Here is a 26636-nt window from a genome sequence, read left to right as displayed (position 1 = left end):
GAGAGGTCATTTGTAAATGCTAGTGCAGAGAGAGGTCGAGTACTTCCCCGAACAGGCGTTCTTTGTGTTTGCGAATGTGAAGGAGCCTTCTGTTGATCGTATTGCGGATGAGCGTATGCTGATAGAATAGAAGTTGCCGTAGCAGGCGGAGTTAGAGATGGATCAGCATCCTTGACGGTACCGGAACCTTTTATCCAGCCAAAGAAACCGTGCGAGCTGTGCCGTTTATGATCGCTTGTTTCTGAGGTCTTTGGTCTACGGGTTGTGCCCCCTGTGTTGGTGGTGGGGGAGGGTGTGTCGTGGTGGTCGTTTTGTGGGGTTTTAGGACCTGTCGCTGGTGAATTTCCAGCGGATGAGGCAGGGCCTGCTATGGAATTGCTGCGGATCGCAGGAGAAAGTGTAGAAGTTTTGTTGAAGAATGGGGGACGCAGGTTGATACGCCGACGGGGTTGAAGCTCAGAAAGAACACGAGCACCTCGGCTGCGGAAGCCGTTGTTCACAGGAGTGATTTGCTGTTCATTGCCTGTGGATTGCTCGATTGCCTCTGAGGATAGATGCTGGGATGGCTTGATATCTTTATTTTCGTTGGAGGAAGAAGCAGGCAGTGCAGCCTCTAGCCAATCCTCGGGCGTAAGGGAGGGGGCATTGGACACCTTTCGAATCTGTTCCTGAGAAGACTTTTCACGACCATGACGGCTCCTGTTCTTGGGTATAAGTACGCCCAACTCATTGACAGCGCCGGCATGAATGGCAGGGTCTAAAGTCCGGGTACCTGGACGGTGAGTATACGCAAAGGAGGGAAACATGCTTGCCATCTGGTACTCTTCGTCAGTGATAAAGGCTGGCTGAGTCGAGTCACTCCATGTCTCTAGACCATCGGAAAGAATTGTTTCTGCAGTGCTAGGTCGTGTAGTAGCGACGTCGTTTGCTGACCGACGGCGTCCGAGAGTGCGGTCAATGGAAAGTGTTCGTCCAATAGTACTTGAGCGGTCATATCTGTTTCGCTCAGCAATGATGCTTGTGTTGGACTTATTGCGTATATCAGCGTATGTTGTGCTCATTGTATCTGGCGTGGGAGGGAGTCTGGCAGCATGATACTGAGGAATGACCAAAGACGGAGGTTCAAAGTTATAACTTTTTGAAGGCTGTTTAGCCCCAGGCAAAGCAAATTGGTTGTTTGTCGGCGTTCGTAGAATTGCATCTTGCTGATGGGTTTCATTCGGCTTGGATATTTTTGTCGTTTCCATCGCACCAGGCTGCATCCAATGTTCAACACGTGAGAGGCCTGTTGGTTTCTTAGATGCGCTGTGAGAGCGGTCCAGAGGGGATCGAGAGTCTTCAACAGGAACCTTTGTACTAGCAATATCAGTATTGACCTTCAACTTCGAACGGCCTGATCCATAGGCGCCTGAAGGGCTTTGTGGCGGGTCCAAATAGCTGCATTCACTCAATGCGCTTAACCTAGGAGACTCAATCTCATGTGTTCCGTCATCGGTCCCTCGTGCGGAAAAGCCATTGAATGTTGTTCGAGACTTGTCTGAATCCGTCATATATACATTCCTCAATGCGCTGGTACTGTTATCCTCGCCTTGAAGAAAGGAGGGTTGGCGCTGCGGACGTCTAACGGCACCTGAAGGAGGAGTGGGAGTCTGGGCATGGACCTCCATCTGGTTGGAGTAGCTACGGGACATCGACGGCCGCTTATCCCTGCGGGAAGATGTGCGCTCGGGGACATCCAGAATTATCTTGTTCTTGGGCGTGAGGGCCCGGGGAGAACTAGATGTGAACACAGCGGCCGTGCTGTCGCTGGAGCAAGGTCTGGCGGTCACAGGGCGTTCTTCTTCCCTATGAGCTTCAAGGGCTTCCAACTTCGCTTCCAACTGGCAGATGAGTTCAACTGCTTCATTGACGGCCTGGTCTCGTTTGTCGAGTTCTGATCTCAGTTCCTCGTTTGATTCCCTGAGTCGTTGGTTATCCTCTTCGGTGGCGCGGAGTTCTTGTAACTCCTGGTCCATGAGTTCCATATGCTGGACCTGTTCTTCGAGTTCATCCATCTTTTCCAATTTCTTCTCCAGAGCAGATACCTGCTGCGTGCGATGGAATACCTCAAGCTTGAGGTCGAAGTTCAGCTTGTTCAATTTTGATACATACTATCGTCCAGTTAGATAGGCTTGTCATAATGGATTAAACAAGGTCGCTTGCCTGGTCCATCTCCCTGAATCCCATCTCTCGGGGCTGTTTGAGGCCTGCCGACAGGGCATTGTTAATCTTGCGCTGCTTCTCGGAAGACGAGTCCTCTTGTTGGTCCGCAGTTCCAGCAGTATTAGGGGCTTGGGAACTGTTCTCGACATGATGCTGTTCACAGGCTGAGCTGGCTCGAGGACCACGAGAAGCGCGCTGTTCATTGATGAGGTTCTGGAGGAGAGTCGATGTTGGGTTCACAAAAGGAGATCCAGCCGCGCTTGAGCTCCCTACAGCTTGTTAGCCATCCCGTAGTCGTTCACTCTTCGAATATATAGCACTCACTTTGCGCTCCGTCTGTGTCTTTGGCCTGGCCGGGTATGTGCCTGTATTCTAAGGGGGGGGCGGATAGGTCAGTATATGCATTTAGGCGCTCCTGTCGGAATGGCTGGGGAAGTACAAACCAGCAGGTATATGGACACCATCGTTCAGCGTATGCAGACGGGGATTCGGCCGCACACTCTGAGACTGTTCGGCGGCCATCTGCTTGCCTTTTGTCCCGTCAGTCTCCCGCATTCTGCGGCTCGGGCAAAGACTTGAGTGCGTACTGTTCAGGCGCCCCGAGGGCTCCAGGGAGCGTCTCTGTCTCGCATCCATGGCCGAGCAATCAATTGAAGCCGTGCCAGCGACAGGATCCGGTTCAAGCGACGGTAGCGGTCAGGCTCGCGCAACCATCGAGGACAAGCCTTTCGGAGAGAACGAAGAGGAGGGAGGAGGAGATTAGGACGAAGGGAATGAAGCTGATAAGCGACTCGAGCCTGCGTCTGCGTCCCTGTGTGGGTGGCGGGGGGGCGCAGGAATGCGATATCTGTGACTCGTTCGAAAGCGTGACAGGGATAAACGGCGTATTCTGTCTGCGAGAAGCAATGCAGACGCAGGAATTGGACGTGTGAGGGATGTTATGTCGTGGTGTTTGTTTTATGAAATGTGATGTAGAAGAGCGTTTGGTGGCTGGCAGTTCACATCTCGGTGTTTTCCCCCCTGAAAGGAGACGCCCGTCGAAGAGGCAGCGGCGGCGACCAGGGATAGCTGCTATTATTACACAGGGAGAGGGACCTGCGCACAGGATTCAATAAAAGATATACAAGCAGACGGCCTGCGACTCGTACAGCCACCTGCACGAAAGGAATAAGACAGTGACCCCCAGCGGTTCTGAACAGCTATTAAGTATCCTCTTAGTATGTGCATTCACGCACTCTCTGCCGGCCCAGCCTCCTACAGAAAACACCGAAGCCTACACTAGCTAGCTAGCTATTTATCTAACTACCTAGTCTTAGTTACCCCTGGTAGAGTTCTCGCAGGAGCTCGTACGCATCCATCCCGGTCGATAACTAGCCAGCCAGGGCAGCGCTCTCACGTCGAAGCAGGGTTAAGCTCGCGGGAGCCATCCATGGTTGGTGAAAAACCTGCCCGCCGGCCCCTGTGTTCCTGAGCGTTGCAACGAATAACAGTCTGCCGTGCACTCTCCATGGGAACTCGTTCAACCTGCTTCACCCAGATGTATGGAGTATAGTTATGTTTCATGTTTCATTTCTTCTTTGCTTCTCCCGTCCAGGCTCTCATGCTCTTGATGCTCTCATGGGCGGCCCGGAAGACTGCAGCGGCGGAAGTCAGTGATCCGTAGCCCGTACGTAGTCAGTGTCAAACATCCAATAGTAGAAGTATAAACTCACGCTGACGCTCAGTCTCGTCGAGGCCACGAAGAAACTCCTGGCCTGACATCGGTCCAGCGGGATTGTGTGCATGATCCGATATCTGCATCGCCCTCGTCTTGAATGTCTACGGGAGGTTAGCCAGTAGTCGAATGCCTGGGAAGGGTGTCGCGGTACCAAGACGTACGTGGGAGAGCACGTCGACCATCTCCTCCTCCTCGAAGAGCTGCAGTATCCTACAACCCAGCCGGTAGAAATGGGGCGCTAGAGCCCGCAGGTCTACCGTCCTGGGATCGGCCTTGAGGGCGTTCATGACCTGCTCTGACAGCGCTTTGGGCAGGTCTAGCGTTACCAGGGGTGATAAGCCCTGGCGCGCTCTTGTAGCAGTCAGCATAAGCCAGAATACATATCATAACGGAGGCAGACTGACCCGACAGCAAGCATCTCGCCTAGCCAGAGAGGCAGCTCGACCTTGGAGCCGGTTTTTATCTGAGTCCGTTAGCCTGTATATCTATCTATAGACAGGTTGGGAGCAGATGAAGACTTACATCTCCGCCGGCGTTGCCATCGAGGAACCCCAGTTTGGGAACATCCAGCTCGAACGTACACGGGACTTTCTGCTCCAGTCAGTCTCTGCTTTCTTCACTTCTCATTGTCTCGCCTGCTTGGCCGTCTAGTTGGTCTCTTCTTCTTGAAATCCTGCCCCTGACCGAGTGGTCTCTCTCTATACACGCGGGGACTTACCTGCGAGTCCGTCAGGATAGCGTCGACGTCGTAGTAAGACATGCTATCTCATCTCTTTCCTCTTTGTCTCTGATATCTCTCTATCTCTATAACTTCTCTTCCTTTCCTCTCCTTTTCCTTGTCTTTAAATATCGCTGTCTTCTTCTTCTCGATATTCAACTTCGCGTCGTCTCGTCGCTTTTTCCTACCACGGTCACGTGTCACACTCTATATCAACTTCTTCTCTTCGACTTCATCGACTTTTCAATATCGACTTTTTCTACTCAGTGTCGAGATCTTGATCTTCCCTACTGGAACATTACATGAATATACCCTGAATGATCTTGTTTCTCGCCTAGCGCAATTGGTGGTTCAGAAGATGATCAGCCATTGTCGGCAGATACCCCATCAGCCTATTGAAATATACCACTGGTTAGATGGGCGAGACTACAGTGATAATCAGGCACGATGGAGTTATGTTAGAGAAGAAACTTCCTAGACTCCTTATGAAGTGTCCTACGGGGAGCGAGCGTTATTATAGCCTAGTCAGAGCGGTCCTTCAAAGGAATGGCCTATAACAAAGTCAACGGCCTGAAAATTCACGTCAACAACGTCCGTCATTAATGAGTCCAACAAGTTGCAGAACGGAGTTTTGGTCTATGGAGACCCTGGAACGGTAGGGAGATTGGTCAGGGCTATCGAGCTCTCATGACGCATGAGGTGACAAAGCAAGGTCATTAGATATACCGCCAGATTGAGGGCCTATCCTAATGAGGCCACTCAGAAAACAATGAATCTTCTTCTTCCGTGCCCTATATACTCCACGCAAATTCTTGCACTCATACCAACCCCATAAGGTACGGAATGCATATTGACCATATACTAAACGAATAGCTTAGGGACTCCCAATATAAAGTACACCATGAAGCATAGCCACTAGTACGCTGTGATCGAGGGCCCATGGCGGGTACCACTTTATGACTAGTCAAGAGACAAGACCTTTATATATTATTCCGTACAATGCAACTGCTAGACGGGAACAAACAATCAAGCAACGTTCAAACACATCAATCATTCGGGTTCGCTGACCCTGTAAGGAGCGCCAGGCAATTTACGGCCATTGGGTCGTTATCCAGCAAGTCAGACTCTTGCATTACCTGGAGTCCTTCTTGTGGATAAGGATATATCGAGAGCTGGAGCTGTACGGCTGCTGGGAATCTAGTCTTTCAAACCATGAAAAAAACTCTCGACGAGCGCGACTTTCTGTTTCACTCCTTTCTGCCGGCCACGGATCAATCGACTACTCCAAAATGGCATTCCTAGTGGCCATCGTTGGAGAGAAGCGAATATCCAGGATGGCGGGGAGATAATGACTAGGTATACGCCAGGATGCTAGCAGAGAGATTCTGGGAACTATCGCTGCCAGTTTCACGGCTGTCGGCCTTTGACAAGACACTGTCGGGGGTAAAGTACGGTATATATACAGACGGACGGCCATATCGATGTCTACCGAGGGACATCTATCTATATATCAACCTACCTGCGCTGTATGTAAACACGATAGACATGGGTACGAGCAAGTAACAAGTAACTGGCACCGGCATCCAACTGTTTACATCCATGCATAATAGATCGCTGCAGGCGAGGATGAAACATCTCCACCAGTGGCGAGTCAACTTTTCTCAACAACCGCGTTGGACGCAGCCCAGATACTAACAGGACAGCCAGAAGAACATAGCAGCAAGAGGCAGAGAAGCGGCAGAGGGAGACAGGCGAGGCGGATAATGACACTCGCTCCGTCTTCTCTTCTCTGACTGACAGAGAGTGACTGACCGGGACGCTGACAGACATACAGAAGACAGAGAGATAGAGAAAGACAGACATCACCAGCACAGCTAACGACCAGCTCAACCTCCGCCAGAACACCATGTACAATGCCCTCGCGCAGACAGACCAGCTCGACGCTGCGTCTTCTGCCTCCGACGATGCCTCAGACCGCTCGCCGGTCCTCGGGTCGCCTGTGTTTGCGCCACTGACGCTCGACTTCGACAACTTTGGCGGCTCAGAGCACAGAGACGCCGCCAGCACCGCGCCAGACTCGCTCCTCCAGACTGCGACGACGGCCATCATGCGCCAGAAAGCCGCCAGCTACGAGCTGGTCGAGGCAGACGAGTACGCCGTGCCCGAGAAAACCCCTGAAAAGATGTCTGAGACAGAGAAGAAGCCTGAGGAGCCGGTGATGCAGACGCCTCGCAGCCGGAGGAATTCAACGCCTCTACGCCATCCAACGCCCGACTTGCAGTCGATCCAGGGGGCCTATATCGGTAACGTAGAGAGACTCGAGAAGTCTGCTGAGCGTATGAGCATGGAGGTCGAGGCCGAGAGGGTCCTGGAGACGCTGAACCGCATGTCGATGCCCCGGTCGAGGGCCGCCTCAGGGGCTTCCATCGCCAATTCGACGGCCTCGCCCGGTTCCCCTGGCGTCTCTGCTGCTGCTGCTACGTCTATTTCAGCGTCCGGATACGGGAGTTTGTCGAGACAGTCTTCGTTGAACAGGCCGCGGCTACGGTCTGGCTCGTCTGCGTCTCGACTGGCTCACATCATCGAGCCAGAGAACGAGGGTGCTGCTGAGATGGCTCCTGCGACCATACCGCCTCCCCCTGAGCACCGCCTGGAACAACAGCCTTCACAATATGGACAACAGCATGAGCAGCAATATGAGCAGCAGCATGGACAGCAATATGGACAGTACGAGCAGCAGAATGAACAGGGAGAAAGACCGGATAGTGCTGGGTCTGGGGACACCTACCAGCAGTCTACGAACCTGTTCAAGGACTTCGACGGCGTTCACTTTACACCACATATTAGAGAAGTCCCTCGTTCCCGCGGCGTCTCTCTCTCGAAACCTCCTCTCGCAGCAGAAGCTGAACACTACAATAACCCTCCCCCCGGTCAGAATGTGGTCTACTATCCGGCACCTGTGCCCATGATGCTCAACCTGCCCCAACGGCTCTCCCGAAAACCTCCAATGTCCGAGCAAGAGAAACGACGCACGCAATTGATCAATTCGATCTCTCCGGAGGCACGCAAGTCCGCCGCCTGGATCACAGATGCCGAACAGGGCTCGAGTGCAGGAGATAGGATGAGCAAGCGGCTATCAAATCTCCCACCACAGCTCCGTGCAAGCGCCTTCTTCGACGCCCCCAAGACCCAGATCGATGTTCGTATACAGGGAGAATCGGCCGTTGATACGTTGGAGAGTATATTGGATGCCGCTGCACATGCTCCTGTCAGTGCCTTTACAGACCACCCCATAGTCGGCCACCTGGGTGCAGATGTGTACAAGCAGAAACGCTCAAAGAACAAGAAGAGAAGGTCAGTGAAGCCGGACGGAACCATGACTACTGATCGATCCGTGTCCTCTACCACCAAGCCGGGAAGTCACATACGTACTCCCTCCGACGGACAAATGTTGGACAATGTCGACGAGAGTACCTCCTTGCGGAGTAATTTCGACGAGCACGCCACTCATGGATATTCCAGAACTCCGTCACCCTTGAGAGAGGCTGGAGCGCATGAAGAAGATGAAGAGGAGGAAGAGGAAGATGACGAGGAAGAAGACGATGACGAGAGGAAGGACGACGAACCGAGTTTTGGACCGCCAACGACCCTGCTTGCTGAGCTGCAGATGCGAAAGCACCAGCAAAAGATGAGAACCCGGACAGCAGCCACAGCGTTCCCCAATGGAATGCATTCAACGCTGCTTGAACTGGATAGCGTTGCACAGCGTCAGCGAGAGAAGCGAGACAAGGGCCGAGTCACACTCGCCTGGGAAGGCCACCAGGGTACAGGCCAGGACGAGCTCGACGACGACGATGTACCGCTGGGTGTACTATTCCCCGAGCAGAGCAGACTGCAGGATGAGAACCGACCCCTGGGGCTGATGGAGAAGCTTGTGCTTGAGGAGAGTGAGCCGCTTAGTAGACGACGGGCCAGGATTAAGGGAGAGCCGCTGAACACGGCCCGAGCAGCAACGCCTCGCAATCTGGCCCCGAGGGATCCCAGTCCCGATAAGCGGGCTAGTACCGCATACACGCTTGATATTCTAGGCCTCACAGATAACAATGTGAACGGCAACGAAGAGAGCGGAGACGAAGAAGAGACGCTTGCGCAGCGGAAGAACCGTCTGAAGGCCCGTGATTCACGCAGCGATTTCGACGACCTGATATCGAAATTCGGAGACCTCGATGGCGCCGCTGACAAGGACAAGACCAAAGCTGCGCCAGCAACATCGGCAGCGGCAGCAGCGGCAGCGGCAGCACAAGCAGCAGCAGAGCCAGAGGAAGAGACGTTAGGCCAACGCCGCAAGCGTCTCCAAGCCGAAGCTAAGCTGCAATCCGCCTCAGCAACAGCAACATCCTCCCCCTTCCAGGCCCGGCGGACAATGGCCAACGTCCTGCAGGCCCATCCAGCTCGTCCCGGCCTCGTAACCGCCCACTCAGAGCTCGACATGCGCTACCGGACGCCGGCAGCCATGGCCTCAACTCACTCCTTGCTCAATCTGCCTCCCACTCGTGCCTCAATGCTAACCAGCACCACGACCCCGTTCTCTATGGCCAGCCATCGTCTGTCTGGCGCACCAATGCTGCCTTACAGTCACGGCCCGCCACCCGGCACTGCTCCGGCCATGCTGAACGGCTTGGGCATGCTGGGCAGCAGCACCGGCGTCGGTGGCTTCGGCTATCCGACGAATGGATTCGTGTATAACCCAGCAAGCATGCATCCCGTCGGTGGACAGCAGGAGATGATTGATCCTCGTCAGCGGGACATGATTGATCGATGGAGACTGAGTGTTCGCCAGTAGGCTTCTGACTCTTTTCCTATCATGACGGATTAGCTCTTTTTAATATCTTCTTTTGACTGTTTTACTGCCTTTTTATGCATTTAATCATCTTACTCGGTGTAATATAGCATAGCTTGGTGTTGGATGTTGGTTTCTCCTTTTTTTTTGACTGCTGCTGCCATTTCGTCTGCCAAATCTATCTGCCAAATCTACCAATATCTTCAAATATCTGCCAAATAGCGACATCTCCCTCTATCAAACAGACCCTGCTGTCTCCCCCGGGGGTTGCATCCCTGCAAGGCTGTGGCTAAACCAGCCAACCAGCAAGCCAATTCGCTATTTATAACTATTTTGACTATTTATTTTTATTTATTTACATGCAGACGCATCGGCGCCAGTCATCGTCGCCCGTTAATCTGTTGGAAACGACTCCTTTTCCTCTGTTATTCTTCTTCTTTTACCATCCCTTTAATCTCTCCTGCTTCTCCTCGACTGTCCTCCTCCTCCCCCTCCTACTGCTACTGCTAATAATAATAATATCTTTTGCCCTGTCTTCGCCTCCCGTAACCTAAAATCCACAGCGCAAATCCAATTCCACCGCCGCAAACGAAACAGCAATACAAAGAATGGCTGCATCCAACCCATAATCCAGACGCAGATTGACAAAAGACCGTCCTGAGAAGCAGCTCGCGAGCTCCCGATGTTCACCTACATGCGGCGCGACGACCAGCGCCCGTCCAGCGTCGCCTGCGCCCCTCCGCCGGCCTCCTCGCAGCCGCCGCCGCGGCCCAGCAGCGACTCCTTCACAGCCTCCAACTCGACCCTGACAGACGGCATCTTCGAGTCGGGCATCTGGACGGCCGAGCCGGACCTCAACTCGGCCTTCAACAGTGGGAAATGGTTCTCAGATGAGAAGATCTGCTGCTGTCCGGGAAAAACTGTCCCACCGTCGCCCGAGGAGAAAATCGTTGTGACGGAATACGAACTGAGGGACAACTGGCTGGCAAACGACCGCTATCACTCGAATGTCTCGTCCATGTATGGGAGCACGCAGAACTCGCCGAGCGTGGGCGTGGGCGTGGGTGCAGGTGCTGGTGCTGGCTTTCAGCATCCGCAGCACTACCAGAGCCAGCATCAGGGCCAGGTGGCGGCACCAGAGAATACGGCCCGCTCCTCGTCGACCTGGAGATGGACGCTGGGTAAGGGATCGAGCTCGTCTCCGTCAGACAGCTTGAAGGGAAGCATGGGGGACGGGGGATACTCGCCTGGTGCGGTTGCGAGCCGGTCATCTTCGAAGCCCTCGCCTGATACCAGCTCCAGCGCCTATGCGGGCGAGCCTAGAGGATTCCTGCGAGAGTCAGGCAACGGTCCCTCGAAGAAGCACCAGCAGAACCAGCAGCAGAACCAGCACCAGCAGCATCACCACGGCCAGGAGGTGGTGGAAGTGCCGTCCTCAAAGGGGACAAAGACGAGGCTGAACCTGTTGAATCCCATGGCCTTGCTTGCCAGAAGACGGTCTGCCCAGCCGGCCAGTGCGAGGCCAGAGGATATCAGCATCAGCAAGCTCACTGTCCCAGCTCTGCCGGACGACTACGACCCGAGGATCAGAGGCAGCCTGGTCCATGATTTCTCGGTGCCGCGGGCTCGGTCAAATATGGTGGATAGCAGCAATGCCCGCTCACGACAGCTCAGAGAGCTCCCTGACAATCCTCCCAGACCCCAGAAGCCACCGCATCAGGCTCAGCAGATGCAGATCACAGCTCCAACACCGTATAGACAGATTAATAGAGCATCCGTCGAGCTGCCTCCGGAACCACAGGCTGAGAACCAGCAATTTCCCATACAAACGAACCCCAAAGCCGATGTTGATATGCAGCAGCAGCAACCAACGTCACCACCACCACAGCAACAACAACTACAACAACAACCACAACAGAATGCTCAAGAAACATCATCAACTTATACGAGATCTCCTCCGTCTACCTTACGGTACAAGCCCGGATCAGTCCGAGATCCATCATTTGTTCCTCTGGGACTTCCACGACATTTGACCAGCAGTGCATCGCGGTTTAGTTTCGACCTGGCGGGCGCTGCCTCAGCATCCCAGGAGAGGCTGATGGAAGAAAGACACAAGGAGAAAGAGGCTGCGAAGAGAGCCATGGGTACTAATTTAAGGAGTGAATTTGATGACGACTCTGATGAGTTTGATTACGACGCCATGATAGATGATGACGGACTGGAAGAGAAGATACCTGGCATCAACGCCGATGCTGACTCCATAGACGAGTCTGATACCGCTGCAAACCCAGCCTTGCAGAATTATATGAAGTCATATGCCCCTACACTGTCTACGGTCATGTCTAGCCCTACAAGCCCTCCAGGGAACAGTTCCTTTGTCCCCGTGGCTAATAATGGGGCCTCGGTGCCTCCAGGATTTATCATGTCCTCGAACCAGCCTGGTCTGTCAATGTATTCAGGATTCCAACAGCCCGTTCCACCCGCCATGGTGAGCCCTGAACTGCCTACCACGAACCAGGAAGCCTCCAGGGGTAATAATGGCGAGGATGACTTGTACTACGATGACGGTCTCTTTGGCGAACTGCCCCCTGAGATGCAAGGATCTACCATCGACGAGTCTATCTTTGACGATGAGACGAGCTATCTGTATGATAACAAAAGGCGAGCTGCTCAGCCTCCTCAGGCCTTGTCCGAGCAGTCGACCGCTGCCAGCTACGACAATCCAATCCCAATGCCGCAGAACAGCGTCGTGGAGGCCAGGCCTGCTCACAACATGGATGAGCCCCCATCTCAATTCCAGGGACTAACAGAGGGAAACCTGGAAGCATACCATAGCGCCTTAGCCCAGGCAGCCAATGAAGCTGCTCGCAAGGGAAGGTTTGAGCGGAACGCAAGTCTAAGTGAAACGTCCCTGCCAGAGGGAGAGTCTCAAACTGATCCATGCTTGACCACAGATGAGAGCAGAATGAGCCAGACAGTTGATACTGATGCGCTAGGCATGGATGACCCGCTAGACGACTTTGACTATTACGATGGAGACGGCCTAGACGATGATCCGATTATCGCCGAAGCTAATGCAGACGTCCTGGAGCATGACGATGAAGGGTTTTATGGCCGGGAATTTGGGTTCTATGCCCATGCCCATGGCAGTGACGACAAGGAGCGTGTGTACGGCGGCTACTTTGGTGCCCCTGGCTCAGAAGGGATCATTCGAAACCACAGTGGACGAAAGAACTTTCGAGAACCCAGCCTGACACCAATTACCGAGCGCAGTGAATGGAGTACACGCAACTCAATTGTCTCTCTGGCCGCTCATACCGGTCACTCGAGCCATCAGCAGCAGCCTCCACTAGCCCAGCTCGTTGATATGGAAGTCGCCGATGACGAGATATCGCTAAGTGCTCTAATGAAACTACGGCGGGGGGCCTGGGGCGGCAGTAACGGCAGTCTACGCAGCAACACAGGGGGTAGCCAGGGCGCCGCTTCACCTTCAGCGGCCCAACCTCATCGCGGGAGCTTGACTCACTACTACGACACAGGTTCGCCGGTACAAAGTAGTGGCTTAGTAAATGGCGGCGGTAACTCGGAAGTGAACAGTCCCACCCATGCTGATAGGGAATTTACCCCGGATCCCAGAGCTATCAGAAGACATTCGGATACCGTTCGACCTCCGTCTAGCTGGGACCCGGCAAGCAGACATTCGCTACGCATGGAAGATGAGAAATCTGGCCTGATGTCCCCCACCGCAGGCGAACGTATCAGCTACGTCCGAAGCAAAGACGAGTCCGGATCTGAGTACTGGGTCCTCGAGAGACGACGGACAGGAGATGGAGGCGAGTCAGAGGTGTTGGAGCGAGAGACGATGAAACTTCGGATATGAAATGGTACCCAATCAATAAACATAAGAGGAACAAGTTGAAGCATCTACGAGACTATCAGCGACGGCGTTTGGGGGACAGTTGATTGGTTGGTCGGTCTTTGATTTTTTATATACATGCAGGCACTTGCGTTGCTATGTATTCTATGTGAATATTCCGGTTGTTCTTTGGTCTTCAAATGCTTGAAGCGCTTAAATGTATAATGCTTGATTCAAATTAATAGCCCCCCTATTCTCGATACCCTAGATATATAATTCATTCAGCTTCTACCCGTTCATGTCCATACCATATCATCAATATATACATACTTACACCCAGATCAACCGTCACAACATCTCTAGAAATCCTCCATCCTAAAAACCTCATAGGAAGGCTCTTCATATGGATGTGCCCTAGACCATCAGGCAAAGTATTAATACATTCAATCCTTAATTCACCTTCGTCTGGGTTTCTGATTCACTCACTGCTTCAGTGCAGCAACGGCCTTTTTAACGACCTCTTCACCAACACAGAGCGTCTCGACTTTCGCTTCCTCGACGTGCTCGAGCGTCCCTACGCTGCCTATATGCGGGTTCGCCGAGTTTCCGGGTCGGAACTGGCCTGTTCCAACGGTGGTGAAGCAGCATTCGGTGTAGTTCCCGGGTCCAGGATACTTGCCAGCGCCAGCTGCGAAGATTGCGGTTTTGCAGGCCTCGAGAGCAGTTGTCGGGACGTGGAAGATCAGCTTGAAGAGAGTTGGAGATGCCATCTTGGGCACTTATGTCTTCTGTCCTTCTGTTGATTGAGTATTTTGCTCCTTGGGTGTTGGTTGATGTTGACGTTGATATTGCACGGTGGGGCGAAGCTACGACGTCGTGCTATAACTAGCTACAACCAACCAACTACATATCAGAAGACAAGGCATCATGGTCACTTCGGCCAGCATCACGATGCATGAAAAGGGCTACACAGGCGAAAAGACGGATGGCTGATTGAAAAGACCTTGTTTCTTTGAGCATGCACCTCAAACATCTAGACCATCCTGTATCAAAAGACGCAAGGAACCAGCACCAGCTTCACAACTCCTGCATTTATACCCACCCACCTCCAAGCAAGGAGCTACGTACAGCCATATCCGAGCGTCAGATTGGCTGCAAGCCAGCCAGATGGGCCAGGAAATACGAAGAGCTTATGTTTCTTGATACAGCGGTTGCACGACAGCGGCTGATCAATCCAGAGCTCGAATCCGGCGTCGCGTAGGCGTTGATCGGTTGACATGACCCTTTGGCCACTAGCAAGTTACACCAGCATGGCATCTAAAAGATGGGGTTTTCCCGGAGTGAGCAGCTTGTTCTGTTAGATACTCATACACTTACCCTCTTGTTCGGTTGGCATACTGCTGTCTTATAGCCAGTTACAACGAATCAATAGCTATCTCTCTGGACAAGATGAAATATTTGGTCAATATCTTGATATCAGGACTTCTGGCTCTTCCTTGTGCCGTGGCTGCTCCCATACCGATCTATGGTGTAAGTTGAGCTGTTGATTCTCTTTGGTTGATGTCTGTATACCTATGCTGATGGTCGACTCTTTGTAGGCACATATCTATCAAGAAAGATCGTGTGGAGGAGCGCCGGCCCTCGTCCAGGCGGATGGTGGGTGCTACGACTTGCTCTCGCTGAAGTACGTTCATCCTTTACAGAGATTGTTAACTACCCGGCATACTCGTGATCTAATAGCGTGAATAGTGTCAAATCTATACAGATTGATAGAGCTGCATCCTGCACAGCATACACGTACGTATCAATGTCAAGAAGGGAAAGAAAAACACTCAACTAATTCCATCTAGGAGCCCGTCATGTGATTCAGCACCCATGGCCCTATCGGGGGAGAAATGCATGGACTACCCTTCCGCTGCGGCTATTCGATGCGTCCTGAAATAAGAAGTCATGACATAGACACAAGGAATCAACGCGGTTATCTGATATCTAGTTGTATATAAGCAGAAACGTTTCAGGGGAACATCTATAATGATAATAAAGATGTATTGACATGCACCAAATTAAAGGGTAGGTAGGTAGACCGGGGTACTCTGACTGGTTGAGAGCTGCTTGAAGTTTTATAAAATACTAGTTTAGTCGGACTTATTTACTTCCTCCCTCCAACGGACAACAGTAGCACATACATCTCCTTCACATCCAAGTAAACTAGATGAGATGGTGGTTATCGAATAGAAAAGTCTCCGGGGGTCAAGATTCCTCCTTTGCATCCGCAATACATCTTGAAACGGATTTAATATGATATAACATGAGAGAAAAAGGGAGAGGAATACAGTGTAATGAGTTAAAAAAAGAGAAACAAAAAAGCCAGACAGACATGATGAACAGGACAAAGCAGAATAATCAAGCGAACGGGGGTATTGGTTTTTTTTTATAGACAACAAAACAAAATAAAAAAAGGAACAAGGGTGCACACAAGCAGGTAAGTAGTAGTAGAAGGTGATGAGGAGAGAGAGAGAGAGCAGGAACGAGATAAACATAAAGGAGACTAATATCAATTTTCCACCGGCTGACAGAAAAGCTGGATTTCACCAACTTGGCCGGCGGCAAGCGAATGCTGATGCTGTTCACGCCATTCCATAAATGCAAGTTGGACGGCCTCGTCGCTATCAATTGTTACAAAATCGCCGTCTTCGTCTCGATATCGTAGTCGGGCGGAGTTGCCACCGATCGACCGGTCTGTGAACCGGGCTAGTTTTGCGTCTACTCTGTCTGTGAGCGAGCGGAAGAGAATGTTGCTCGCAATCACGAGCGTTACATAGTTATCATCGAAGTTGATTTTAGCTTTAAGTTGGCTGGGCATCTGAGAGTCGGGGTCGTCGAATGGGGAGGTTTGAGGCATAGAGGTTGGAGGTTGTAGTGGCCGGCCATTGGGGGCGTGAGGTTCGTAATTATAGCCCACTGGTGGTGGGTGGGCGTGACCATGGCGGGAGGGTGGTGGTTGCAAATTGGGTGACTGTGTGCCGGAGCGTATCGGGATTGTGTTTCCAGTGGGAGAGCTGTTTTGGCTCCTGTTTACGGGAGCTCGCATGTTTGCCATGTGAGGGGGTATCGGAGGCACGGGAACATTATCTACGGTCTGCATAGTATGTCCACCGTTCATGTATCGGCGGGAGTCTGGAACAGCGCCATTGTGAATGTCAGGGCTGCTTGCTGATCTCATCCGTGCCTGTGCCTGGGACTGTGACCCGGATTGTCCGTTTTGATTTGACGAGAACGGAGGTAATGAGGGCCGCTGGGCGTTACGAGACCCGTTGTTGTAGTACGGGTTATTTCCAGATCCGTCTCTGGAGCCTGACCTGGGCATGGCTGGGGCAGTGTACCGGTTCTGTTCTGCTTCAGTCCAGGCATTTGAAGGAGTTCCTCCACGCGAGTATGAGAAGGCTGTTGATTGGGAACTGGATCTTGTTGATGGGGGTGCCTCGCCTGTAGGAGAGAAATAAGATGCACCGTTGCGTTCACCTGGGGATATGGCCCCAGGAGTAAACTGCGTATGCACCGTTAGGGGAGCAGTAGGCGTCGGGAACTGCGGTCGACCACCTGAGTGGTGACCGGAGCCTCCACTGCCATTAGTAGCAGAGCGTCCCCGTAAACTCGTATTAGATGCATTTCGTGATGTGGAGAACTCTGAAAGAGAAGTGTTGGTTGGCTCTCTTGACAACTCTTCTTCGGTACTATACTCCTCCTGGTAAAGATTTGGGGGTTTGGGCGTATTCCTGAGATATGTGAATTCTGTCTCTGAGGTCCCGTGGTGTTTGGACGAAGGCCGTTCGTGTGATTGAAGGGCCCGCTGCTTGTCGATATCCTTATACCATTTATTCATTGTATCTTCGTCTCGGTAGCGGATACCAAAGTTATCGACAACACCTGGGTCGCCTTTCCAAAATATCTGTATCTTATAGGATCCTAATCAAGTTTGTTAGAACCATGATTAGAATTCCATGCCACAAAGGATAGTAACAAACCTGGTTTTGAAAGTGATAATATTTCGGTAACATTCGTCATATAAATTCTGCCCTTGAGCTGTAGCTTTGGTTTCACTTTGGGGTTTGGGACGACTTTCTCTTTCCCCATGAGCTTGCTCTTCTGCTTGGCTGGGTAGATATCTTTGCAGCAGAGAAGGATCTGCTCGAACAGATATATGTGATACTAAAAGGGAAAAAGGAGTTAGCAATATATTCAAATCAATGCTCCAAGGTTCAGTCATAGCCAGGGTGTTGGTGGTTCAGGGGCAGTCCAGGGTAAGAAGATTGGATGAAAGCAAACAATACTTATGGAAAGTAGATATCCAGATAGGGTATCACAATTTTATATTTTGAGTAGTGACAAGATTCAAGTGTTGGGCAACTTGAATCAATGCTGATATGTTTTGAGAATGGAAACTTGCTGGTCTGGTGATTTTAATTTATTTTGAGCCATGGCTCAAGATTTCTTGTCTTTCTCTTTTTCTTCTCCCCGGTGTACTATATACCTCATCCTGAACGTTTGGTATATAGTTGCGATAGATGGTACCCTTTAACGACCGTCCTCAGATCCAACTCCACTGTTTTTTCGAACATGGGCCTTGCTGAGGCGTTGCTGGGGTATGGAAGGGGTGATTGGGGAAGATGTATGTTTGTTACTTTTCGAAAGGGAAAAGATAGAAGAGATAGATCGTTTAGACTTGGATGGCGAAGTATTGAAGCTTTCAGACGAGTCTTGTCTAGGTCTAGGCGGAGGGGTATTGAATTCAAGTGTTTTGGTGCTGGCAGAGTGAGTAGGGGTCAGGAGTTCCAGGGGATGGGCAACTTGTGTTGGTGTAGGGAAGACAGAAATGTATTTGGAATCCTTAGACTGTTTCCAGCTCCAGCTGCGGTGGCTGTTTGCTGAAAGAAGGTGGATGACTGAACCAGTGAAGGAGCTCCGGCGGCTTCCAAGTAAATAGGATTGTGCAGTTGTGTTGGAGAGAATTATACGAACCTCTCTTTCTGCGTCTTTGCCACTATCGCCTTTCAGGATGGTAAACGTTCCGTATCGCAATAAGTCGCCGAATTGGTCAAGCTTAAGAGCTTTCCAATCCTCTACTCGTTGTGAAAGGTCTTCGACTGCGGAGACCAGGTGCTCTTTATAGATCGCGCGGTTAGCGTTATCTAGAATTAATTGGATCATGTTAATGGCCTCGCCAATGTCAGAAACAAGGCCTGGGTTTTCTGTTTGTTTTCGAAGTTCCTATGGATAGGACGTTAGCTACTATGTTTTATAGAGAAGGTAAGAATCAATGCCGTACCATGAGCATCAGAGGATACTTAGTAAGGCGCTGGAACGGCTTTACGAAGAATCCATTGAGCGTTGATAACTGGGCGACCATCTGTTGAAGATCCGGGGATCGGGGTGCGGAATGAATCTTATCCCATTCCCTCTGGCAGATCTGATCACAGCGGGGTTGATTGGCGATAAAAGGCTCATACTGAAGGAAGCCATTGTGATGACTCAGGTAGAGGTCGCCCCAGTTTTGGGTTTCTTCTGGAAGTGCATTATGCTGTTCCATCCGGATGAGGAACCGTTGAGTAAAGTCGAGTAGGTTGTTGAGGTTGAGGAAGATCTGATGGCTGACATCACCGGTCAAAGCGCCGGTTTCTTCGAGCTCTTTCTTGAGCGCTTGGAGGTTTTGAAGATGGTGGACGTAGTCTCGTTCGGTTTCGAGCATTTCTTTTAGGATGTGTTCTCTCCGGGTGAGTTTCGTCTTTCCTCCTTCGGAAGGCAAAGATGTCGATGGCGAGACTTTATTGTACAGTTGGCCTTGAAGCTCGAGTATGTCTATTACTCTGTTGACCATTTTTATGACCTGATAAACATTAGACCGGACTCACATAGAAAGAAGGGGGTGCAGACGTACCTTTACGAAACCAGTGGTGCTGTCACCGTAAAGATCTGTGATGAGGAAGCATTCCTGCTGTGGGAATTTGAGTACCTGCAGACAGGCCTGAAGGAACTTGAAAGTCGCAGCCTTCGGTCTGTTCCGCTCCTGTAGCTTGTTCTCATCGATTGAGAGGGGTTCTGACGGGTGGGTGGCATTGTATATCGTCATCAATGGATACCCTTGCCGTAGACACTTCCACACCGAGGCGACAGGGTCGTTCTCATCGCTAGCTTTATCCAACTCTTGCATTTCGGCCAAGTGAGGCTCGAAACCAGGGACCTCAGCCAGCCGCTTCTTTAGGTTGCTGCAGTTCTGGAACAGCGACTCTCCGCCTCGCCGATTGATGATGTTGTCCTCCGCCATGATGTGATTCCCGTTCATTCCCTCCATCTTGCTAGATAATATCAAAACAACCACACCAGTTATATACCCCCAATAGCCAAACTGGAAAGGAAAGGAAAATTATGGAAGGAAAGAAAAAAAAAAAAGAAAAGCAGAGAGCCTTAGTATTCCTCTGGCCAGAAAGCCTGGTCCGTCGCGAGGACCGAAAGCATGAGTCGCAGAGGACAAGCGCCACCGCTGGCTTTTCGACAGTGGGGTGGCTCGAACAGCTGGAAAATGGAGCTAGGTGGCGCCAGCAAAGCTCCGCAGCTGATCAGGACGTTTGTCAAGCGTGCTTAAACGATAAGCTACCGCTATTATCTATCCTCGCAGCTTCGAGCTGGTTGTAGGCCGGGCGTGAGCCCTCTTGAGGAAGGGCGGTCAAATGGAAGGCTGGCCGGTTTTCTCGGAGATATATCGTGTTCACTATTCGTGGGAAAGGAGAGTAAAGGGAACAAGAAAGAGAAAAAAGGAGGTAAAGGAGCGAGCTCGTATAGGGCCGTCTTGGTGCACGCACGCCGTTGGAGCCGCGCAGACGGACTGCCGAGATCGTCGAAAGCCCGTTTGTTATTATTCGTCCCTCGAGGCGTCCAACACCGACAGCCCCGATATATAGAACGGGAGTCTCCCTTGGACGTACCGAGAGGGGAGAGGGGAGGTAGAGCGAGAGTACGGAGGGGGCGAGAGTGCGTAGCGGTCCTGGTATGCGCCGCCGTTAGCGATAACGAACGAACGGCGAGTCCCGTTGCGAAGGAGATAAGGAGGGCGAGTGGCCGTCACAAGGTCACGCACTGGACAGAGAGCAGCAGCAGGGCTGCAGAAGGGGGCCGGACGAGGTTTTATGATCTGCTTGCCGACAGGGCTCCCTGTATACGAGCGTCCGGCTGTTTGAGATGCCTGCTGGGCTTCGGATCGTCTGGTTGCTGCGTCGTCGTCGCTGGTCGTCTCGCTGCTCGTGAAAATGCGGGATTAAGGAGAAAGTCGAAGGGTTGGAGGTTTGATGTTTCAGAAGGGGGTTAGCGCGGCTGAGTCAGAGTTTAGTCAGAAGCTGAGTAAGATGTTAGGTAAGTGGTGTGACTAAGCGGGCACATGACATCAGCGCCAAACCAAGATAAACAGGGCGAAGGCGAACGACGTTGAACTACAACAGCATTGAAAGACGGCGAGGGAAGACAACAGCCACGAACGGGCAGGGTGAAGAGACGACGAGCGACGACGACGACGACAAGCGATAGGGCGAGGCCGGCAGCGTGAAACGTCTGGGCAGGATCTGTTAGGTACCACCGCGTGAAGCCTAGTCCGGCTGATCTTCGCCTGCAACGCTTTCGGCCGGAGGAATCAAAACATCATCAGCCCGTTAAGAGAGACACAACAGCCAGCCTAGGGGCCTCTGCAGACACAGAGACATACGGAGTACTACCACGATATTGCCAGTGTCTCCAAGAGACCTGGTTGCTGCTGCTCGAGTGTCCTTTTTGCTGCGTTTGCCGGCGTCGTGCTAGTTGACTTCCGCCTGAACCAGTTTATCACAGAATACGGTTCCATGGGACGCGAAGCGGGAGCTTCCTTTGGGCTTCAACCAAGGGACTACAGTGTTCTCCCCGCGAAGAGCTCATGTAAGATCGACGAGGGTTACTCAGACGAAACGAAGAGCGTGCAGGAAAATGAGAGCGTTCAGGACTCGCTCGAGCTGCCTGCATGGATCCTCGCGCGCAGTGAAGCAGATAGAGCTGGTATCGCCCCAGCCCGTTCATTCATCTACACCACTCACAATGATTGTGCGTTTAACTAACGCTACACAGAACTGGCATACACCCTGCTGAGAACATTGCGGACCTCCTCCATCACCGGGGTTATCGAACGTCTGACCCCATTACTCCATATGGATCCCGTACGGAAGCTTCCGCCAGAGATAACGGCTGAAATATTCTCCTACCTCGATCCTACCACGCTCCTGACGGCATCGCTTGCCTCGAAACCATGGCGCAGCAGGATCCTCGATTCTAGACTATGGCGCGGACTATACATCAAGGAAGGATGGAGACTCAACATGAGCTCGATTCGGGAATTCCATCGCCAGTCAAGTGAGATCGCCAAGCAACAGCAAGGCAGAAAATCCAGAAACAGGCACTCGGAGTCAGAGTCTGGTCAGCCTCAGCTCAAGAGGCGTGCGCTCGCCTGTGACCGTGCTGGGGCTGGTCCTCCTGAGGTGGTTATCGGCAGGATGCCCACAGACACCGAGGGAGACCATGAAATGCATGATGCAGTAACGGTCGAGCCTAACTCACCCATGGAGATCTCCTCCCCTACACGCTTGGCCGCCCGGCTCGCTGAGAAGTGTAATGTGCCCCACTCTCTTGACCCTTCAATGCACTCTCCGGGCTTTGACTCCCTCTTCACAGATGACCGGTCACCCCTCCCTTACTCCTCGGCCGCTGTATGGTCCCGCAACGGACCTACCTTGAACTGGGCCTACCTGTACAAACAACGTCAGAAGTTAGAAGAAAACTGGCGTCATGGCCGGTTCACTAATTTCCAGCTGCCCCACCCAGATGCACCGTGGGAGTCCCATCGTGAGAGGGTATACGTTATTCAGTTCGCAGGCAAGTGGCTGGTCAGTGGCAGCAGGGATAAGACGGTCAGGGTCTGGGATTTAGAATCACTGCGGCTGAGGGGTCAGCCTCTAGTTGGTCATACCAAATCCGTTCTCTGTCTTCAGTTTGATGCAAGTCCAGAGGAGGATGTTATTATGTCCGGAAGTGGTGATCGCAGCGTTATCGTCTGGCGATTCTCCACTGGAGAAAAAATACACGAACTTCCCAACGCTCACCTTGACTCTGTCCTCAACCTGCGCTTCGATAAGCGGTACCTGGTTACTTGCTCGAAGGATAGGACTATCAAAATATTCAACCGGAATGCCCTGCTGCCCACTGACGCAGACTACCCCAGGGTTGCCAAGGGAACCGGCCCCAGATACCCTGACTACATTATAGACACTGCAGCAACCCCACCATCCACACTTGAGGCCCAAATGGCCAACCAGCAGATCAAGCCTCTAGCTCCGTACAGTTTGTTAATAACCTTAGATGGGCACAGAGCTGCTGTTAATGCTATCCAGATTGACAAGGACGAAATCGTGTCCGGATCTGGTGATCGGCTTATCAAAGTCTGGAGTATCCATAGTGGTACTTGTTTGAAGACAATATTAGGCCATAATAAGGGGATTGCCTGTATCCAATTTGACAATCAACGAATTGTAAGCGGCAGCAATGATGACACAGTCCGCATTTACGACCACACGTCAGGGGCAGAAGTTGCCTGCCTGAAGGGTCACTCGGGACTTGTCCGGACAGTCCAGGCCGGCTTTGGGGATCCTCCGGGCTCGGAAGAAACCATGAGACTTGAAGCACTGGCAGTGGACCAGGAATATTTTGAAGCTAGACGCCGTGGAGACATTGATGAGAACCCTGTAACCACCCGCCGCAGCCATCGACCCCCAAATACAGGGTCCAGATTGCCACAGGACGTCATGGCGTTGGGCGCCAAAATACCCCCTGGAGGAGGTGGAAGCAACTGGGCCAGAATTGTCTCTGGCTCCTACGATGAATCAATTATCATCTGGATGAGGGATAAAGAAGGCAAATGGATTATCGGACAAAGGTTAAACCAGGCTGAAGCTATCAGGGCCGCTAGAGCGGCTGCAGCTGCGGCCGCCGCTCGCACACAAGCTAATGATCTGAGTTCCACCAATGAAATCCTACAGGCTGGTCCTGCATCAACGGAAACTATGCAAGGCCCTCACCATGCAAACAACCTGGAAATCGGAGCAGCCGCCTCCGCCGCCCACAACCCTCTCCCGCCCCAGCAGCCGACTGACCAAGCAGCAGACACCAACTTGCCTCCGGCCCCTGCGCTCCAGCATCAGGCCCAAGGGCCCCATGTACCACCAAACCCGCTGCCTGCCAATATTGATGTCGCAGGACATCAAGCCCTCATACCTCCGACAGCAGGAATATTAAAGATCCAATTTGATGCACGCAAACTAATTTGCGCAAGCCAGGATACCCGCATCATCGGATGGGACTTTGCAGCTGGAGAAAAGAAACTCGAAGAAGCATGTCAATTCTTCGAAGGATTATAGGCAACCATTTACTCCATTGGATATTGCTATCAATTTTCTTTTCCCTACCATGTACTGTACTTTGGCGGCGTATATACGGCCTGGGTTAGTTCCGATTCCATTTTCTGCTATAATCTATTCCCCCATCTTCTTTTCGCTGATGTCACTCTTTGTTTACTACGACATATTGCGCCTATTCTTCTCCTTTGCTATATCAACCCCATCATCATCTTCAGCAAGCATAAGCGATACCAATCTTAGTTACCTATCTATCTATTCTGAATCCAATACTCTCCCTGTAGACCACCATCCAGTCAAGTAGAATTCGACTTGACTCCGTGTAAACATCCACCAATTCTCTTACGTTTGAAACAAACAATCAACATGGATTTACCCGGAGAATTTCCCCTTATTTCACATATATTGGTCAGGGGGGAGAGCGGAGGAGGGGAGCCATTACGTTTTATATAGGAAGAGAACTTGGACGGGCCTCGGAAAACCCAGCCGCTTTGACCTAACTAATCGATCGCATATAGGACATGGATTGGGTAGACGAAACATCGTTGATCACCCGCGGATTAGATTAGCAATCGGTGCCATCTAGAGTTCGGGCTGAGATGCTTGTCGATTGGGCCATGCTCGTTCTAGAAGAAGAGGAGGACAGACACAAGGTAGGATGGCTACGGGAGGTTTTTTGTTTCTCGCATGTTGCTCGTATATGTGAAACTGAGGCTTGGTTTATTGGTGATTAAATAAGTACAGCTGCAGGAATCCAGTGTTGGGAAGACAGAAGGGCTCGTTAGGTACGCTTGATATAGATGCTGCCTGTCGGCTAATGCCAGGGAGATACCCTACACAAGGCTGCACAAGACTACTACTCCAAGAAGCAAACTTGATACAACTCCTCCCAGGGTTCTCAAGTGGCACGTCTACCCATTGCTACGCTTGCGGTTGCCTGGTGGGAGGACTCGGGAATCCGTTGCATCTCTGTACCTCGCTGTCCCTCGTGTTCGTCGTCAGCGCCCAGGAAGCAGCACTTGGTTATGTTTAATGAAACGAGATTCCAGAGCCGTTGTAAAGCGCTCTTGCTGGAGGATGCCACACTGGGATTCTCAGTGGTGGATGAGGAGGCGTCATTCCCAACTGGTGCTGAAGTTGATGCAGGGCGTGAATACTGCATCTGCTCTCTGAGCCGTGGTGGTGTCGTTCGATTGCTTGTACGAGTCAAATACGGTGCTGGTACGGGGCCAGAAGGAGCGGGTAAATCCCTGTGATCATCAAGCAACGATCGATACCGAGAAGGTGGGCTTGAAATACCCGTTGATGAGACGCGTAGACCAAAGTCATTGCGGGAGTTAGGATGGCTAGACCTTGAACGGGCTGGCTGTGGTGGTTGGATATCCGCATCCTTCGTTCTTGCAATGGGTAGGTGATTCTGGTGAAACGGATGGTTCACTAAGTTCGCAGTGGCTCCAATGCCATGTCCGCTTGCTCGAGCACCAAACCGCCCTCGAATAAGTGTTCCATCATCAGCCCTTGCAAGAACTCCCGGGGGAAGACGTTCAGGAGGCTGATAGGTGATATAGGAGGTTGTCTCGCGGATAGCTCTCCGGAATCCAATTCCACAGCATCCGCATTCATCGTCAGAGCCATTCTCTCTTTCTCCGCCTTCTGGGCTTCCGTTAGCTTGTGGTGATGATCTACTGTTGTCTTGGCCTGTTCGTGGAGTTGATCTAGGGAGAGATGATATGTCGTAGTTTAGAGCTTCTGGTGAGCCAAAAGAGGGAACACCAGGGGGAGTGCTTGGTCGCTGTGGAGGAGGATGTATAGGCTGTGTAGGTTCAGCTGGGGAAACAATATAGTTACGCCAGCGAAAGGTGTCAAAGCTTCCCTCTGAAGAAAGTGTGCTGCATGAATGGCGGCGTTCACGAGGAGCAAGAGGAGTAAAAGAGAATCTAGGTCGAAGCGAGGGTATATCATTGTCGTCGAACGAGTAGATCTTTGATCCGTATTGATTCCGCCGGACGGGCAGTGTCCTTGACGAAACTCCTGAGTACGAGGATATTGTGTTCAGTGAGACGCCAACTGATGCATAATGTCTCAGCCCTGAGCGAGACGATGCAGCTCGGTGGGTAGATACACTCCGGTTCTCGAATATAGTATCCAACGAAGGCACTGCGAGCTTGTCTCGGCGCCGGGCTCTTTCGCTGTCCCAAGAGCGCAGCTCTTGCAAGTGGTTGGCACCGGCTGTCTTCGAACCGTCCTCATTATCTTTCTTCCCTTTCGATGGCGGTCCGTTGTTATGCTCGGATTCGTAGCTCAACAGCAAGGCATCGTAGAGAGAACTATGCTCGCTGGGCAAGGACTCAGATGAATCTAGATGCGGACTTAATGCTCTCGCCGAGACCACTCGTCGAAGGCCACTGGGTCTGTCTACGGCGTACGTAGTCCGTCGTACAGGTAGTCGATCAAAGTCCGGATTGACGACGGAGAAGGGCTCTTGTCTCCCTTTGTGGAGAGACATGCTGGCCAGCCAAATTTTCAACGATTGCAGGGCTCCGTATTTTTTGAGAAACGATAGACTGCCCTTAATGAGCGAAGGGGAACAAAAGATATGGATCCAAATCTCCTGGATAGCCGAGATGCATTTCTGGGTATTGGTCGTATATATAAAACAAATAATCAAAAGAACAGACGCGCAGCAACTTGCATATGGGAAGGAGCAGATGATATATAGTGGTAGGAAAACAAACGAAGAAGCGAAGATAGGAAAACGCAGGAACGAGATGAAAAGGGGAAGGGAAGTATACATGGCAACATGATATCAAAATTGGTCAACCGAC

The 26636-nt window shown here is 51.7% G+C and overlaps 10 protein-coding genes across 10 annotated transcripts in view; 4 read left to right on the top strand and 6 right to left on the bottom strand.

Moving 5' to 3' along the window:
- The window catches only part of TERG_07260 (uncharacterized protein), a gene marked incomplete at both ends in the record, with an annotated part of 2430 nt that extends 376 nt beyond the window's left edge, over positions 1–2054 (bottom strand). The window contains one exon of the mRNA XM_047748742.1: positions 3–2054. Coding sequence (XP_047604730.1) covers positions 3–2054 — 2052 coding nt within the window. The remainder of the gene's footprint in view (positions 1–2) is intronic.
- Positions 2055–3768: 1714 nt separating this feature from the next.
- TERG_07259 (DNA replication complex GINS protein psf3) lies at positions 3769–5882 on the bottom strand (the record flags this gene model as incomplete). Its single annotated transcript, XM_003232363.2, has 6 exons — positions 4638–5882; positions 4442–4510; positions 4324–4382; positions 4081–4270; positions 3915–4020; positions 3769–3836 (listed from the first exon to the last, which is right to left on the bottom strand). The coding sequence occupies exons 1-6, from the start codon at positions 4677–4679 to the stop codon at positions 3769–3771; spliced, it is 534 nt and encodes a 177-aa protein (XP_003232411.1). The 5' UTR covers positions 4680–5882.
- A 31-nt stretch (positions 5883–5913) lies between these two features.
- Positions 5914–9727, top strand: TERG_07258 (uncharacterized protein). The gene has a single exon (XM_003232362.2). The coding sequence runs from the start codon at positions 6544–6546 to the stop codon at positions 9478–9480; it is 2937 nt and encodes a 978-aa protein (XP_003232410.1). The 5' UTR covers positions 5914–6543; the 3' UTR covers positions 9481–9727.
- A 432-nt stretch (positions 9728–10159) lies between these two features.
- On the top strand, positions 10160–13357 carry TERG_07257 (uncharacterized protein; the record flags this gene model as incomplete). The annotated part of the gene is made up of 1 exon (XM_003232361.1): positions 10160–13357. The coding sequence occupies one exon, from the start codon at positions 10160–10162 to the stop codon at positions 13355–13357; it is 3198 nt and encodes a 1065-aa protein (XP_003232409.1).
- Positions 13358–13692: 335 nt separating this feature from the next.
- On the bottom strand, positions 13693–14103 carry TERG_07256 (uncharacterized protein; the record flags this gene model as incomplete). Its single annotated transcript, XM_003232360.1, has 2 exons — positions 13693–13747; positions 13820–14103. The coding sequence occupies 2 exons, from the start codon at positions 14101–14103 to the stop codon at positions 13693–13695; spliced, it is 339 nt and encodes a 112-aa protein (XP_003232408.1).
- A 679-nt stretch (positions 14104–14782) lies between these two features.
- TERG_07255 (uncharacterized protein) lies at positions 14783–15277 on the top strand (the record flags this gene model as incomplete). The annotated part of the gene is made up of 4 exons (XM_003232359.1): positions 14783–14863; positions 14932–15017; positions 15074–15130; positions 15184–15277. The coding sequence occupies 4 exons, from the start codon at positions 14783–14785 to the stop codon at positions 15275–15277; spliced, it is 318 nt and encodes a 105-aa protein (XP_003232407.1).
- Positions 15278–15887: 610 nt separating this feature from the next.
- Positions 15888–17216, bottom strand: TERG_12537 (uncharacterized protein; the record flags this gene model as incomplete). Its single annotated transcript, XM_047751483.1, has 1 exon — positions 15888–17216. One exon carries the CDS (start codon positions 17214–17216, stop codon positions 15888–15890), a length of 1329 nt encoding a protein of 442 aa, XP_047607195.1.
- Positions 17217–17299: 83 nt separating this feature from the next.
- On the bottom strand, positions 17300–19682 carry TERG_12536 (uncharacterized protein; the record flags this gene model as incomplete). The annotated part of the gene is made up of 4 exons (XM_047751482.1): positions 17300–17542; positions 18353–18601; positions 18660–19217; positions 19269–19682. The coding sequence occupies 4 exons, from the start codon at positions 19680–19682 to the stop codon at positions 17300–17302; spliced, it is 1464 nt and encodes a 487-aa protein (XP_047607194.1).
- An 847-nt stretch (positions 19683–20529) lies between these two features.
- On the top strand, positions 20530–23814 carry TERG_07253 (uncharacterized protein; the record flags this gene model as incomplete). The annotated part of the gene is made up of 2 exons (XM_003232357.2): positions 20530–21406; positions 21476–23814. The coding sequence occupies exons 1-2, from the start codon at positions 21217–21219 to the stop codon at positions 23812–23814; spliced, it is 2529 nt and encodes an 842-aa protein (XP_003232405.1). The 5' UTR covers positions 20530–21216.
- An 895-nt stretch (positions 23815–24709) lies between these two features.
- TERG_07252 (uncharacterized protein) lies at positions 24710–26317 on the bottom strand (the record flags this gene model as incomplete). The annotated part of the gene is made up of 1 exon (XM_003232356.1): positions 24710–26317. One exon carries the CDS (start codon positions 26315–26317, stop codon positions 24710–24712), a length of 1608 nt encoding a protein of 535 aa, XP_003232404.1.
- Between the last annotated feature and the right edge of the window lie 319 nt (positions 26318–26636).

This window comes from Trichophyton rubrum (genome assembly GCF_000151425.1).
Source record: "Trichophyton rubrum CBS 118892 genomic scaffold supercont2.9, whole genome shotgun sequence".
In the NCBI taxonomy this organism is placed as follows: domain Eukaryota; kingdom Fungi; phylum Ascomycota; class Eurotiomycetes; order Onygenales; family Arthrodermataceae; genus Trichophyton; species Trichophyton rubrum.
This window is presented reverse-complemented; position numbering and strand designations above follow the sequence as displayed.

Excerpts from the sequence above, each read along its gene's own strand:
- TERG_07258 (XM_003232362.2), top strand. The coding sequence starts at position 6,544 with ATGTACAATGCCCTCGCGCAGACAGACCAGCTCGACGCTGCGTCTTCT.